The sequence below is a fragment of the Leucopleurus acutus genome (genome assembly GCF_964270905.1).
Source record: "Leucopleurus acutus genome assembly, chromosome: 2".
Lineage (NCBI taxonomy): Eukaryota > Metazoa > Chordata > Mammalia > Artiodactyla > Delphinidae > Leucopleurus > Leucopleurus acutus.
The window spans coordinates 31,224,760-31,239,652 of NC_139143.1; the positions used below are offsets into that span (position 1 = coordinate 31,224,760).

The window sequence follows — 14,893 nt, forward strand, 5'->3', positions numbered from 1 at the left end:
AACTCTATGAATCATTAGTATACGTATTGATAAGAACAAATGTAAATATAAATCCTATAACTTGTTTGGAGTGTTAAAAGTGAGAAAGATACAATATGCTTAGTTCTTTTAGAATGTTCTTTTTGTTTAAATCTAGGTAAACTATTTTTCTAAGCCCATCATGGAGTTCCTAGTTAATACACCTTATGCAGATTTTATACAAGCAGCAAAATGTGGTTTAAAAAAAAGCCCAGACCTGGAAGCCTGACATGTTAATGTTAGGTTTGAAACCCAGTCTTACACTTCTCTTGCTGTATGAATTTTTAGAAATCAGTTAACTGCTGAACCTTAATTTCTTCATCTACAATTTCTCTAGCCAGAAATAGCTCTAATCAGTACTTGTGCAAAATAAATAAATAGATAAATAAATAAATAAATAAATAAAATTTAAGAAATACTTTAATTATGCTTTTGAAACATGCTTTATTTACTTAAATTGCATCAGAAATATCTTCCAGGTCATTTCATATTCTTCTACATGATTATATTTATTGACTGCATGAAATTCTTCTGAATGGATATACCTATAATGCATTTTTCCATTCCTCTATTGGTGGACATTTATGTTGTTACTTATTTATTTATTTCTTTATTCATTGTCATTGCAGCTCAAAGTGTGGTAAACATTCTTCAAGTTAAATATTGATTTTTTTTCTCATACTCATAAAAAATTGAGTTGCTTGGTTAAATGGAATGCAAAATTATGAAAGAAGAGATGTCTATTTATTTTTTTCTCTCTTATCTTTACTTTTGCCCTAATGCAAGAGATACACTAGAGGGAAAAATAACTTATCACAGAAGACAGAAATCAGAGTTCATATTCTTGATTTCCAAAACCACTTGTGTTACACATTAATAACGGGCTTCCTTATCAATTGGTCCTCAATCTCTGAAGAATTATAGTGTTTTCTGGGAGCCTTACACTTTTTTTCAAGACGCTGTCAAAAACACTATGGATTATTTCTAGTCCCTGGTCAAATGATTTTTAACTTGGTTTTATTAAATGTGAAATCTAGCATGAAACTTCCTCTGCATACCCTAACAATCACTGTGATTGTACACTGAGACTGCCCTCTCCACCCAGTATAACCCTATGAATAATACAGATTCCAAGTTTTGGAAATACGGCCTCACACCAGCTATGGAGCAATACTGCAAGAGTGCAATGCCGTGTCAAATCGACTCATGCAGACCCCTCAACTGTGCAGTTGAGCTGGACATTGGTTCTCCTTAAGATTGAAACATGGCATTCCTGGTTGAGTGCTCTAGACTTTGCTGTATGGGCACATTAGTGTAGATAAGCTGTTGGAAAAGGATCCTAGAGCCCCTAAAAATAAAATTTATAAACTTGTCACTGGGTTTGCTCACCATGAATAATACCAATATAGAAAATTGATTGACCTGGTGATCTATGTTCCACTCATATGCTACATTTTTATCATTGTTTTCATATATTATGTTACTAGTGCCTAGATTATTCATTCATTCAACATATATTGAGTTTTGACTATATGACAGGTGTCAGGGAAGAAGAAACTTTCTTCTACCCTTCTAGGTTCTTCTGGCTGGTCTAAGAATTAAATTGACATGAGACAGATTAATAAGAGAAAAATCAAAAGTTTAATAATATGTATACATGGGAGAGACCCAGGAAAACTAACTCATCAAAACGTCTGAAACTTTTAACTTAAATATCTTCAGCTAAAGACAAAAGAGGATGTTGGGGGTAGTGGTTTGGGACCTCAAATGTGAAGAAGGCAACTGACATGGAGAGGGGAAAGCAAATGTTTGGTAGGACATGCAGAAACAATGGGACACAAAGAGGAATTTTAACAGACTTTCCTAGGTTTCTCCCTATCTCCTTGCCTAGTTCATATTATAGTTATCTATGGTGATTACTCCCTTCCTGGAACAGGTTCTCTATCTACATTCTTTAGGCAGTCAGGGGGAAGGTCAAAATTTCTTCCTGAGTGTTTTGGGCCTTGGTTATTTTCAGTTTGAAATAATCCACATGCCAAAGAGACATTTTGGGGTGGCAAATCTTGCTCCCATACACAGGTTATGTGCTACGCAGGTTATGTGCTCCATACACAGGTTATGTGCTACGCAGTGGTTGAGAGTCCGCCTACCGATGCAGGGGACGCGGGTTTGTGCCCCGATCCGGGAAGATCCCACATGCCGCGGAGCAGCTGGGCCTGTGAGCCATGGCCACTGAGCCTGCGCGTCCGGATCCTGTGCTCCCCAGCGCGAGAGTCCACAACAGTGAGAGGCCCGCATACCGCAAAAAAAGACATCCTGTTCTTACTTTCACTTCCCTTGATACCAATTTCTACCACAATGAAGTCAGAAAGGGCATTCTCTAGATTGTATTTATACTAATGAAGTTACACTATAGTTAGACCTCCATGGAGTTAATGAGATCCTCGATTCACATAAACATCCCTCATAATGAAGCAGATCATCTGCTTCACATAAACATCCATCATGATATAAAAGCAGTTTAGAAACTGTGAGAGGGAAGGGTTTGATTTTATATTTGTGCACCTGTGAATTTACCCTAAGGAGAACTTTGTGCATATTCTTTTCTGATTGAGTGCTATAGTTATTGCTTGAGGTTATAGGTATATTCATATAGAAAACTATGTTAGAAAACTCCTAGAGCACCCTAAGTAAATATAATTTATAAACTTGGCATTGGGTTTCCCTACCATAGATATTAAACACATAAAGTGAGTCTGGTCAAGAATGAACTACATTCTCCTCTTTCTTCTCTAGTGGACCTGAAACTCATCTCATTTATCATTTTGTAGTTGACATATATGGCTATCCATCTTCTTTTATTGAAACTGCTTTATGGTGATAACTTGCCTGAGAAAGCAGTTTTAGGTTCCCTGCAGCATGATGTAAATTGATTGGTGTGAAATGTATCAAACTATGTAGGCTGTTTAGTTTGGCCAATATATCTTTATTTTCCCCTAGTGGCATCATTAGTTCTTAAGTTGCCACTCAAGTTCTATAAACTATAAATTGTATAGTGGTTTTTGGCCAAAGAGCGTCCAGTACAACTCTGGAGGCTCCTAAGGAATGTTTTGAGGCTGCTGAGTAGACAACCCCCAGTGGTAAACTTCCCCCTTCGTTGCTATATATGCCAGAGGCAGAAGTTTCAATAGTATTTCCCAAAGCACTGCTCTCATATACCTAAGGACTTGGGTTGAAGCCAGTGATCATGAGGCCCCAGCTACCTGCATAATTGGAGACCACCCTGGGCGCTCTATTTAACAATTTTATAACCCAGTAGTACCCATGTGTCCAAGGATTATTGGATTCTTTTATCCAACAACAAAAAAAATACTTATTGAGCACCTATTGTGGGTCAGGCACCTTCTTCCTAGTTAAGAATACATAAATAATAAAAATAGGAAGCTAGTAGGTAATAATAATAAGCTAATAATAGTAGTAATGACAAATATAAATAATAATAATAGTTAATAATAAGAAGAAATAATAGTCACTAACATGTATACCTTAGTCGGTTCATTCTTCTCATGAAAGTTAACTGTTCAACGAACAGAACTAGTTTCCTACCAGCTTCCCATTAGCTTACTTCACGTACATCATGAAAGTTTTCCTTAAAGCAACACAGAGTAGGCAGGAAGAAGAGTTAAGCTTAAGCAAGAGATCTGCTTATTAAATAGTTGGGGTAAGCAGCCCTAAAGGAGGGAGAGAACAAAGGTAGAACCAGAAAGAGGGTCTAAGGACTTGACAAGTTGTGTTCCAGGCAAAACTGCCATGGAGATTTCCAGTTAGAGGAATATAGTACAGAATAAGGTAATCAAAAAGATAGCTCATAATCTGGATCCAAACAATGGGCCATTTTTTATATGCAGAAGATGAAGGTGGAAGGCAAGTTAAGAGACCCTAAAGATAAGAGGACATGATAGGATCAGTAGCTACTATATTAATTCATATTTGATGATAATGCCAAGAATTTGGTTAATGAGATAGAGGAAGTAAAGGAGGAAGAGTACAACTTTTAGCACCAGTATATTTACATATAGGCTACAGTATTTTTGAGCTAAGTTTACTGGAAGAGTTGATAGTAGAAAAATAAACTTCAGACTGTCTCAATTAGGAATTGAAAGTTATATAATAGTTAATAAATTATTTTACATTATCACTTCTATTTTATTTGACAGTATATGAAATGGAAGTTTTACTCAACTATGACAAAAAATTGTTGCTGAGTAAAGCAAGAAGATGGGGAATATTTGTGTATGCTTGTGTACGTTACAATACTTGTCAAGTACTTGAAGACAGTCAACTATCAATCTCAGTATTGATCTTAATTACCTCCCTGAGTTAAATAGAATTTAATAGTATTACATACAGTTAAATAGAATTTCATCAATAGCCTGAGGACAATACGTTTGCATATTCTTTTTATAAATATGTTTTACATAGCTAGGAAAAATATAAATGGAACTTAAATTGATAAAGATTGGGATTATGTCTAAATTTAATTTCCACTAAAAATACATTCATATGTTTAATTATATCTAGATATGAAATCACTTACTAAGCAGCCCCATATCATCATCAAGCCATCTCATTCGCTGTTATCCATTCTAAAGCCACATGTCCCATTGTATGTGTTCATTAGCATTCCTTTATGAAACACTTTTCAGAAAAGAAAGCCATTTTTATATTTATGACCAGCCATGGGTGTGAATTTTACTTTTCCATAATTTATGCTAGTACTTGGAGGCAATAACTCTAAAATGAGTGATTTAAAATAGCTAGACAATAGACATCTTTATCTGAATTGCATACATGTTTATAGACTTAGATATATTTTGTTTATAAACAAACACCCTGCTGTGTTTTCTTAAGTGTTTGGCAGGTACCATAAGGCAAGCCCAGACTGGGCAAAATCCCATATCCTCTGCATTGTGCATCACATTTTGATTGCTGTTTTTGTCACTGTTGTTTTCCAACGTCCAGAAGTTACCATTATTAAAATAAGCTTGTGGTCATTACTGGAAGTTTAAAACACCATTTCTAAATTGCACTGAGTATTATTTCTGGAGAATAAAAGATCAGCCGTCATTTTTTTGGTTCATCAATTCATTCCTATTTACTTATTTTGGTGTTAAAGATTTTTCTTTCTATTTCATCAGCAATAGAAAAATTACTCGATAGACACGGCTGATGTAAACAGGGATAGCAAGCACCCGTTATCAAGACTGTTCACTTGAAATATACATATTAATATCTAGGAGGAACATACTTCCAACACCAGGAAGAAAAGACTATTGGGAAGTCTTTATCTTTTCTAATTCTAAAAGTCTTCAAAGGACTTTTGGGAGACATTGAAAATGATGAATTTTTGGAGTCTCAAAATTGAAAAGGGATTTAGAGGCATCAATTTCCCCAGGTCCAATCCCCAGCCTTTGCATGAATCTCCTCTGTAGACTCAATGACAAGTATGCCTCCAGCATTTGCTGGCCTGTAGGTTCCAGAGACGTGGTACCTTTAGAACGCAGGGGTAGTCAATTCCATTTTTTAGAATTTCATTCCTTGTTTTTAGAATAATCTACTTTTTGGTAACTTCGGAGTTGATCCTAGTTCTGTCTCCTGGAGCTAGGCAGAATAATACAAACATTCCAGTAGATCTAGACATCTGTTGAATTACTTGAAGGTGTAATTATATCTCCTCTCAAGTTTTGTTTTTATTTCCATTAGTTAAAATCTAGTTCACCGTTTTTCTGTATGGTTCAACTATCCATATCCCATATCTCAAAATAACCAGGGGCTTGGAAAATGCAGATTCCTTGACCTTATCCCAGATAAACTGTGTTAGAATCTCTCTCTCTCTCTCACTATTGACAAGCTGTTTCAGAATTCAGTTTAAGAACCATGATCTAGGTAGCAGCCGGACTTCTCCTTACCAAAGATCAGTGGTTCTCACTTCTTCACTTTAGCTGCAGCAGAATCATTTGGAGAACTTCTCATAACACAGATAGCTAGACCTCACCTCTCAGAAAGGCTAATTAAGTAGTTTTCTGGTAAGATCCAAGAATTTTAATTTTTTAATAATTCTCAAGTGATACTGATACTACCAGTTTGGAGACCACACTTTGAAAACCACTGCCCTAGCCTAACAGATTCCCTCCACTCTCCCCACTGATAGGTGCCAAGGGCACACCTAGTGTCACATCTGAGAGGCTACTCTCCAGTTATGCTGACACATTTTTGCAAGCAGCATTTGAATTACATGGATGAGTCAATTGTGTTTGTTCCCATAGCTGTTTACCATAATTGAACTTATAGTAATTACATAATTTATGTAAATGTCATATAAGCTGCTGAAATTTGAGTATGAAAAGAAAAAGATATTTCTATGAAAACTAAGCTGAACACTTAACAAGACTTAATAAACTTGCCTTAAAATTGCAATCAAATTAAATCTGAGTGAGCCTTGCATTGGGAAAGTGGGCTTCTAATGTTTTCTCATTCAATAATCTCATGTTCTTTCACCACCTTAATTGCTCACCTCCTATATCCACCCCAGTTCATCAGTAGTCCTCCAAAACTGATAACTGAACACAATACTTGAGAAGTAACCGAACCAGCATAGATTGGAAATATTATCTGCCCAACAGGAAAGAAAGAACATATATAACTTTTACAATCCAGTCCGAGCATTGTATCAGCTTCCCCACCCCAGCTCCCAGTCACAGCAGCCATATCAAATTGTAGGGTCATTTGGGGCTTAAAATTTTTTTTTAATCTAGAATTTTTTTTCTTGTGAGCTCAGATTACGTCTCCCCAATCTTCTCTTTTACTGCTAGATTGGTTTATTGTTTGTTTATTAGTTGTCATGTAAGTTTGGTTCTTTATCCTTCTTTCCATTAAGTTTTATCTTGTAAGTTATAGCCTTACATAATTTTTTGGAGTATCTCTTTGTTACCCTGTCTTTTAACTAAGATTAGCAAATTGGCATCATACATTCATTTTAGCAGAATTCCATCAGTTTAATAATGCAAATTATTGATTAAAATGCCATAAAGTACAGAGAGGAAGACAGAGTTCCACTACTCCAAAAATTAGCACACCTTGAAGGTAGTTGTTTATTTAGTTATGAACCTCACCTTTTTCTGTGTCATCCACAGAGATACCATGAAAGACTGCTAAATGCCTTACTTAGTCCAAGAACCTTTGTTTAAAGCAACTTCCTCTCCTCAAGTCTGGTAAACTCTTTTTAAAAATGAGTAAACGAGCGTGTACATGACAAAGATCTAATATAGTTTATATGGGGAGTTCTTATCAAAAAAATAATCAGAAGAGCACTACGTCATTAGAAAAATGAGCAAAGGTCTTCAACAGTTTTTTTTTCTTTTTTCGGTATGCGGTCCTCTCACTGTTGTGGCCTCTCCCACTGCGGAGCACAGGCTCCGGACGCGCAGGCTCAGCGGCCATGGCTCACGGGCCCAGCCGCTCCGCAGCATGTGGGATCTTCCCCGACCGGGGCACGAACCCGCGTCCCCTGCATCGGCAGGTGGACTCTCAACCACTGCACCACCAGGGAAACCCTATACAAACTGTACTTGTGTACATTTATATGTGTGTAGGACTAAAATAACATTTCAGAAACAATACATTCCCTTATTATGTGCAACGCACCCTGATATATTTTGATTTATTCTATGATATGTAATTTTTTCCTTAATGTTGGTAGCATCTTTCTAAATTGATTTCCTTTCCCACTAATGTCATGAATTTCAACAAAACATTGTTTTAGAAGAAATATATGTTACATGGGTAATTGATCAAAATAGGATCATTTTAATAAGCATGTTACTCATAATAAGCCATAATACTATGCACAATATAATATCAGTTTTGTTAAAAAAATAAAATAAAATAACATTTTTGTATAAAAAGTAAAATGATATATTAGCATGTAAATAACTGTATTTTGGGTAAAGTTTATTTCTCTTTATATTTTTCTATGTTTTCCTCATTTTCTCTAATGGATATACACTTTTTATTTCAGGAAACTATTCTTAACTAAGGAAATGAAAGTATTTGGCTTTACTTTTTCTATCTCAAACCACACAGGGAGCTAGTAATAAGTGCTTACATATAAATGTATTCATAAACCATCTCTTTTAAGTACATAATAACAGAATTTTTTCCAGCGTTCAACATTAAATATACCAGCCTCCAAACTAGCTACAGAATCCCCTTCCTTTCTTTCTTCCTCCTTTCCTTCCTTTCTTTCTTAAATCTCAATAATTGAGCTTTCTTTAATTGTATTGAAACTCACACTTTTCAGTTTTGCTAAAATTATTCACGGTGATTCAGTAAACTCACCTGCAAATTAACCTAGGAGGCTTGGTTTCATTTAAAGCAGGGAAGGTCTTTCCAAACCCCTAGCCTAGTTCATTTCCTTCTTAACACATTCCCAGTTAGTTTCATTGATATGAACAACTAGGGCAAAATAAGAGTTGAAAAGACCCAAATTCCGCCACTTAATTATTTAATAGGGTGTGACCAAGTGCTCCCATTTCTCATCCTACCTTGCCTCTCCTCCCCCAAGATAAAAGTTACTTGTCCCAATACATTTGAATCTCGTTGCCCTGGTTTCTAGAAGCTTATTCTTAAAATGTGATTTCCAGCCAAGGAACTCAGCTCATGCAAAGCAAGCACATATTTGGGGACTTCTATAATATTAATATTGTTTAACAGGTATCAGTTGCTTCACCAAGCCAGGTAACTTAGAGAATTGTACAAAATAGCATGTACAAAAAATGTACAAGTACTGGCAAAGAGTCCAGAGAGGGAAACTGCAGAAGAACTTAAGGGGCAATTAGAAGACTTCAGCCAAAACCTGAGTAAGAAGTTTCACTGAAGACTGAGTAGAACCTGAGCTGAGAGAGTAACAAGTGCAAAAGCCAGCCAAAGAACCATTCTGTGAAGTGACAGTAGGTAGTTTGAAAGGCCAGGGAAACCAGGTTATGAAGGATTTTGAAACCCAGGCAAAGACATTTATATTTTTTAAGTGAAACCAGGGCAATTTTCAGTATGAGAGTAAAAGAGTAAACAGATAACATCCGTTAGTTCAACCTGTTTTAAGAGCATACGTGTCCTATCTCTAGTCCAACAGCATCTCATTACCACCAAACAGTCAGCTCTTTTTATTACACAGCTGTGGGGCTGAGCACAGGTTAGACAACTGGGTCATATACACCAGTAGAAAGTCAATGACAAGATTTGCCGTCTCTTGGTCTCAGCCTCTCACTGTGGCCTCTGGAGCCTACATGGCATTCTAGAATATACTTCTAAGTCTACAGCAACATGTGGGAAAGACTAGGAGGCAATGATAAGAAACACACAAGTAGAAATTATAAGAGTTAAGATGTTAACATCTTTTTTAATCCAAAAGATGCTGATAATTTCCTATTCTTCTCTTTAAGCTCTTTCATGCCTATCTTCTAAAAATCCATCCCTTCATTTATTGTTGGTTTGTTTAGTGTCCTGTAGACTCAGAAAGACTGCTGTATGTCTTTATGACAGTAATAAAACAAACAGTTGGTCACTCAAGCAAATATAGCTTCTCTCTACTTCCTTTATGGATTAGTGTCTGCAGGAAAGGAGTGTGGAAATTTGCCTCCATCTCAAGGCTCTCAGACTGGAGCTAAGAGCCTGACCTTTATGTCCATTTCTACTGGCTCACAGCTCTTTGTCAACTTTATGTTATCACTTTAAGACCAAGAAAGATGTTAAAAATCAGGTGAAATTCATAACTTTTGATAGTTAACTTGAGAAGGCAAAGAACCAGCAATAGGTAGTTTTGTTTGGGGGAGTTTTATTTTCCTAATTATAACAAAATCTCTATGCAACATTTAAGATAGGAAGGAATTGGTTTGGTGGAGATGAAATTTTATTGAGACACTAGAAAACCTTCTTTGTTTATGTGGTAGCTGTATTGTAGAGTAGCCAGAGGCTCTGTCTTCACTTAAGTGCCAGTTAAAGTCAGGTTAATTTTGTCCTAAAATTGATCATGTGCTTCTTTTGCTAGCATACTGTCCATTAACTAGATATTACAAAATCTCATAGGATCTTGAGTTTTTATTTTGTTTTGTTTTGAGTTTCTGTCTTTGTCTTTCTCTATGGATTTCCATTTACAATATAATCTATTTCCTTTATTTTTTTTAATTTTTATTTTATATTGGAGTATAGTTGATTAACAATGTTCTGTTAGTCTCAGGTGTACAGCAAAGTGATTCAGTTATACATTATATGTATCTATTCTTTTTCAAATTCTTTTCCTTTAGAAAAGAAAGGGTATAAATCATATAACACAAATGTAGTCATTTGGTTAAAAATAATTATTATTCATATGGAATTCAGTTGTAAGCAATTTGGTAAAAGCTGCTGTTGGTAAGGGATTTTTAGCCCTTTTAGTTTCTAGAATTAAGACTTTAGAACTTAACTATGAAAATTTCCAAAAAAAAAAAAAAACCAGAAAATTTCCCAGATTCTTCAACTTAGAAAAATTATGAAAAGATAATTAGCAGAATTATCTTTCAAGGTGATTTCATACAGCCTCCAAGGAACCTCACTGAAAAGGATTGTTACAAAATATCTGATGTGCAATTATATTATTTCCTACCCTCAAGAAAGGATTAGTGTTCTTTTTAAGATTTTCCAGTAGAGTGAGCAACTGGTATTTCTTTGTGCACTAGAGAGCACCTAGGTATTTTTCTTTCCAGTATGTGAAAAAGGCAAGATTTGCACAGGGCTTACAGATAGATCCAAGTAATCTAGGTCTTCAAATCTAGATGACTCACTTGGGTGTCCATGCTATTTACTTTGACCCCTAAGTGGGGCACTTAAGTTCTTTTTACTATTAGTTACACCCAAATTTACCTTTTAATTGTCTCAATACACAGAACAAATACCCTTATTACATATTTGGTGAGTCCATATCTCACAAGTGTTTCATTGTGTGGCTATGTTAAGATGTATACATGTGTTCTCCCATTTCTGTTCATCTGTTTTCCTATTATCACAAACCCGAGGTTTACTGTAGGCCTCATTCCATGAATGAGTGTTTTTAAATTATCTCCTGGGACAACAGCTTATCAAGCTAAACTTTTACCTCCCCCCCTTTTAATGAAGCCTATACCAGGACAAATACTAATAGCTTCAAGGATATTTGGGGGGAAAAAGTAGAAAGAGAACAATGTTACTATTTGTTACATTTACAAAGATGACACAGTTTCCACCCATCCAAATGAAAAATGACTCTGAGTTGCAAATGGCTTCCTATTTCAATGTAACTATGCTATTCATCTTCTCAATAGTTTGAACCAAATTACATTAATCTGTAGTTTTAAAATAAATAGTTTTATATTAACATCTTTATCCTCCTCCTCAACTGTATAAGAATTCACTCTTATGCTTCAACCAGTATATGGTTCTCGCCATCTCACAAATGGCACTAGAAACAGTAAGCACTTTTTAAAAATACGTTAGCCTCAGAATGAATATATATGCACACATGTTAATAACATAAAACAGTAGTAAATATATGAAATAATATAGTCTCCAAGTATAGAAAAGTAGTTTTTCTATTCCAACATTATTTGATTAACCTATTGCTCAGGTTTGGAGTGTTAAAAGTAGTATAATTTCAGCTTCCAATGCATGAGAAATTTTCTGCTCTTCTCAGAGTCAGAATTGTGACTTTGGGTCTCAGTGTCCTAATGAGAAAGAATAATAATAATAGTAATAATATAATAAGGTAATAGGTAACATAAACTGAGTATACAGAATGTTCTGAGAACAGTTTTAAGTAATTTACTTGTATTATTCTTCACAACAAGCTTTAAAAATAGGTACTACTATTATCCCCATTGTATGAATGAGGAAACAGGCACAGAAGTGGTGGCAAGAAGAAACAAAGCATATTTTGTTTATAAGGCCAATGTAAAGTAGGGTGTCCTATTAAAAATCTTTGTTTTCTTTCATATTTTTCTTCCCATAGAGTGATTAGAGCATAGCTAAGTGGGAAAGATCTTTGCTAAACTTTGGCTCTTTTACTATCAGTTGCTAAAAACTAAGTTTTGAACCCTTTCTCCAATTAAAAGAGATGATGCTTCGTTTTCATCACTGCTGTTCAAGTATACAAAAAGGCCTTTTCAGTTACTGTACAGTATGTAAAGAAAGCTTGATTTTGGAATTATTAACAATTTCTTAAATATATCATTCTTTTCCCAAAATATGGTCATGAATGCTGATTCCTCTCCCCAAACCATACCACCCATTTATCAAACTCTGAGCCACATTAGGTGGTAAATCAAGACTATTGCTATGACTAAGTTATTACTAAATATTATATTTCTTAAAAAATCTTTTGATTTTTCCATTATTATTTTATCCTCTGAGAAGTACAAATTCCATCTATTTTTATACTAGAACATACAATGAGGGATAAAACAGAAATAACCAATTAATGATCTGCTATTCTGATCAGAAATTTAAAATTTCTTACCTCTCTAGAGTATTTGTAATTTACAGGGACAGTTTTGATTATCAAGGTTTTCAGAAAACGAATATGTATAGTAGGTATTAACATAAAATGTAGAATCAGAATATATGGGATTTTTCTGGGATTGGGGTTGGAAGAAATCAAGTGGAAAAGGAAGGTGTATACAGTTTGAAGTACAGAACAAATAGACTTTTATCTTTAGATGTATAATTGGCACTGGTTGTTTGTTTTTCCATTACCATATAGGTTAGGGGATAGACTCAATCTTGAGTTTCCAGCAATCTCACCCTCAAAAATCATTTTATTTAATTAAATCATACCCTCTGCATACCTAGATATTTATAAATGCAACACTAATTTCAGCAGTGGAACAAGAATGCATTCACATTGCAGAGCAGCTTCCTAAGGTTTGTTGTAACATGTTTATAACCAGTTGCAAACCTAGGTGTTGCATCATCGCTAAGCCTCAGTGGAACATTTTGGACATGTTTTATGATTTGCTGATTTGTGCTGTGAACCCATCAGTCTGTTTGCAGTGGGGAGGAAGTGGGTGGGAGGGGTGGGAGGATGGAAGAAGGGAGGATCATTTTGTTTGATGTGTTGGTGGAGGGAGGGAGGGAACTTGGTCATGAAGTTTAAACTAAGATGCACCTAAAGGGTTCCATTTTGACCCTTGCACAAAATCAGCTGCAATAAATAGATGCTACTCATAAGCAGGTTTTCAGTGATCATATTGTTTTTTTTTCTTGTTTATATTTTTTTCTCAGGGGAAATCTCTCACGTCAAAGAGGTTAACAAGCCTCGTTCAGTCTTATTAAAAGGATCATCTTGTAGCATGAAAGTGAACTGGAGTCATTGCATATACTTTGTAGTTCTTTGTTGTTACCTGCAGCAGAGGACATTAGACCAAGATGTTGCATGAGCAAAGGACCTGAATTGTTCTTTCTTTGTGTACATTAAGGCACTGCCATCTCCAAGGGACTCTACCATCTCAATGCCTCCATTTCAAAATGTCTGCTAACTTCCTCCTTGTACTAAGCTGGATCTGTGTCTTTTCCTTTTTTAACGATTCAAGTGAAGTAAATCTTCCCCCCTCCCCTTTCTCTCTATCTTAAAGCTTCTTCTAGACACACAGTTCACTAAAAATTCAGTCACAAACTGGAAGAATTGTAAAAGGAAAAAAAGCATATATCAATAAGTATACATACAGCTTCACATTTATTAAATAAATTAGCACAGAAAGTTTCATTTCACCAATATATCACAGTCAGAAACAAGCTTATGTCTTTGTCTGTTGTCTGTATATTCTTGGTTAATGTTTCTCGCATTTATTTTTATACCATATTTAAATGAAACACCTTTTACTCGAAATGTATTAAAGTTGATCCCTTCTCTGTAAATTTGTGAATGTTTATATTGTTGTTTTATCTTTCATTAAAAGATGCATAATCTCGTTGCTTTTGTAACTTTTGACTTCTGTGCTAATTGAAAATGAAAATGCTGAGAAAGCATCAACAAATGTAGTCACAATGTAAGCTCTCACCCTGGAAGTTTATTTCAGGGTTTCAAGACAAGCTTGGATGGTGCAGCAGCCAGGAGCAGACTGAAAGTGATTCATCTGGGAGCTCACCCAGGATCAGGTAGATGCTTTTGCTCCCCTGGGAAACAACACAAATTGGCCTTCCACATTTTCAGAGCTATTTATGAGGTCTTTCTAATTATGAATATGCATCTCTGTGTTTTACAAATGCATATTTTATTAGAATTATGTTTTAGTGTGACTTTTCAACTCAGGAACAGATTCTTTTCTTTAAGTATAATTCTAAACTGCCTAGATTGGTGGCTCTTAACTCTGGTGCTTACAAATTCCTTTGAGAACATGATGGTAATTACTAACATTTAGTGAGTGCTTACTAAGTACCTACCACTGTATTATGGGCTTCACATGCCCATAAAATCCTCACATTTAATCCACACAGCAGGCCTATAAGATTATTTCTGCAATTTTGAGAATATTGAAGCAGAGAAAGGTTAAGTAACTTGTTCAGAGTCACACAGCCTAGTGGTGGGTTGGGATACAAATCCAGATGAAGGACTCTAGAGCCCACTGTACTACGCTGATCCACTATACCACACAAATTCTTTTGGTAAAAGTTAAGTGAAAATCCATACACACTCTCACATAGGAAATATTTGCACTGAATTTTAAGACATTCATAGAATACCCTCTGAAATTCATCCAAGGACCCCAGGTAAGAAACCTGACTGCCTTTAAGGGTTGGATCAGTGACACAG

At 35.4% G+C, this 14,893-nt stretch overlaps 1 protein-coding gene across 2 annotated transcripts in view; it reads left to right on the forward strand.

The window, feature by feature from the left end:
* Window positions 1–13,513, forward strand: part of RGS7 (regulator of G protein signaling 7) — a gene marked incomplete at its 5' end in the record, with an annotated part of 604,742 nt that extends 591,229 nt beyond the window's left edge. For both annotated transcript variants that reach the window (XM_082833652.1, XM_082833653.1), the window contains one exon: window positions 13,366–13,513. In XM_082833652.1, coding sequence (XP_082689778.1) covers window positions 13,366–13,416 — 51 coding nt within the window. In that variant the 3' untranslated portion in view covers window positions 13,417–13,513. The remainder of the gene's footprint in view (window positions 1–13,365) is intronic.
* Between the last annotated feature and the right edge of the window lie 1,380 nt (window positions 13,514–14,893).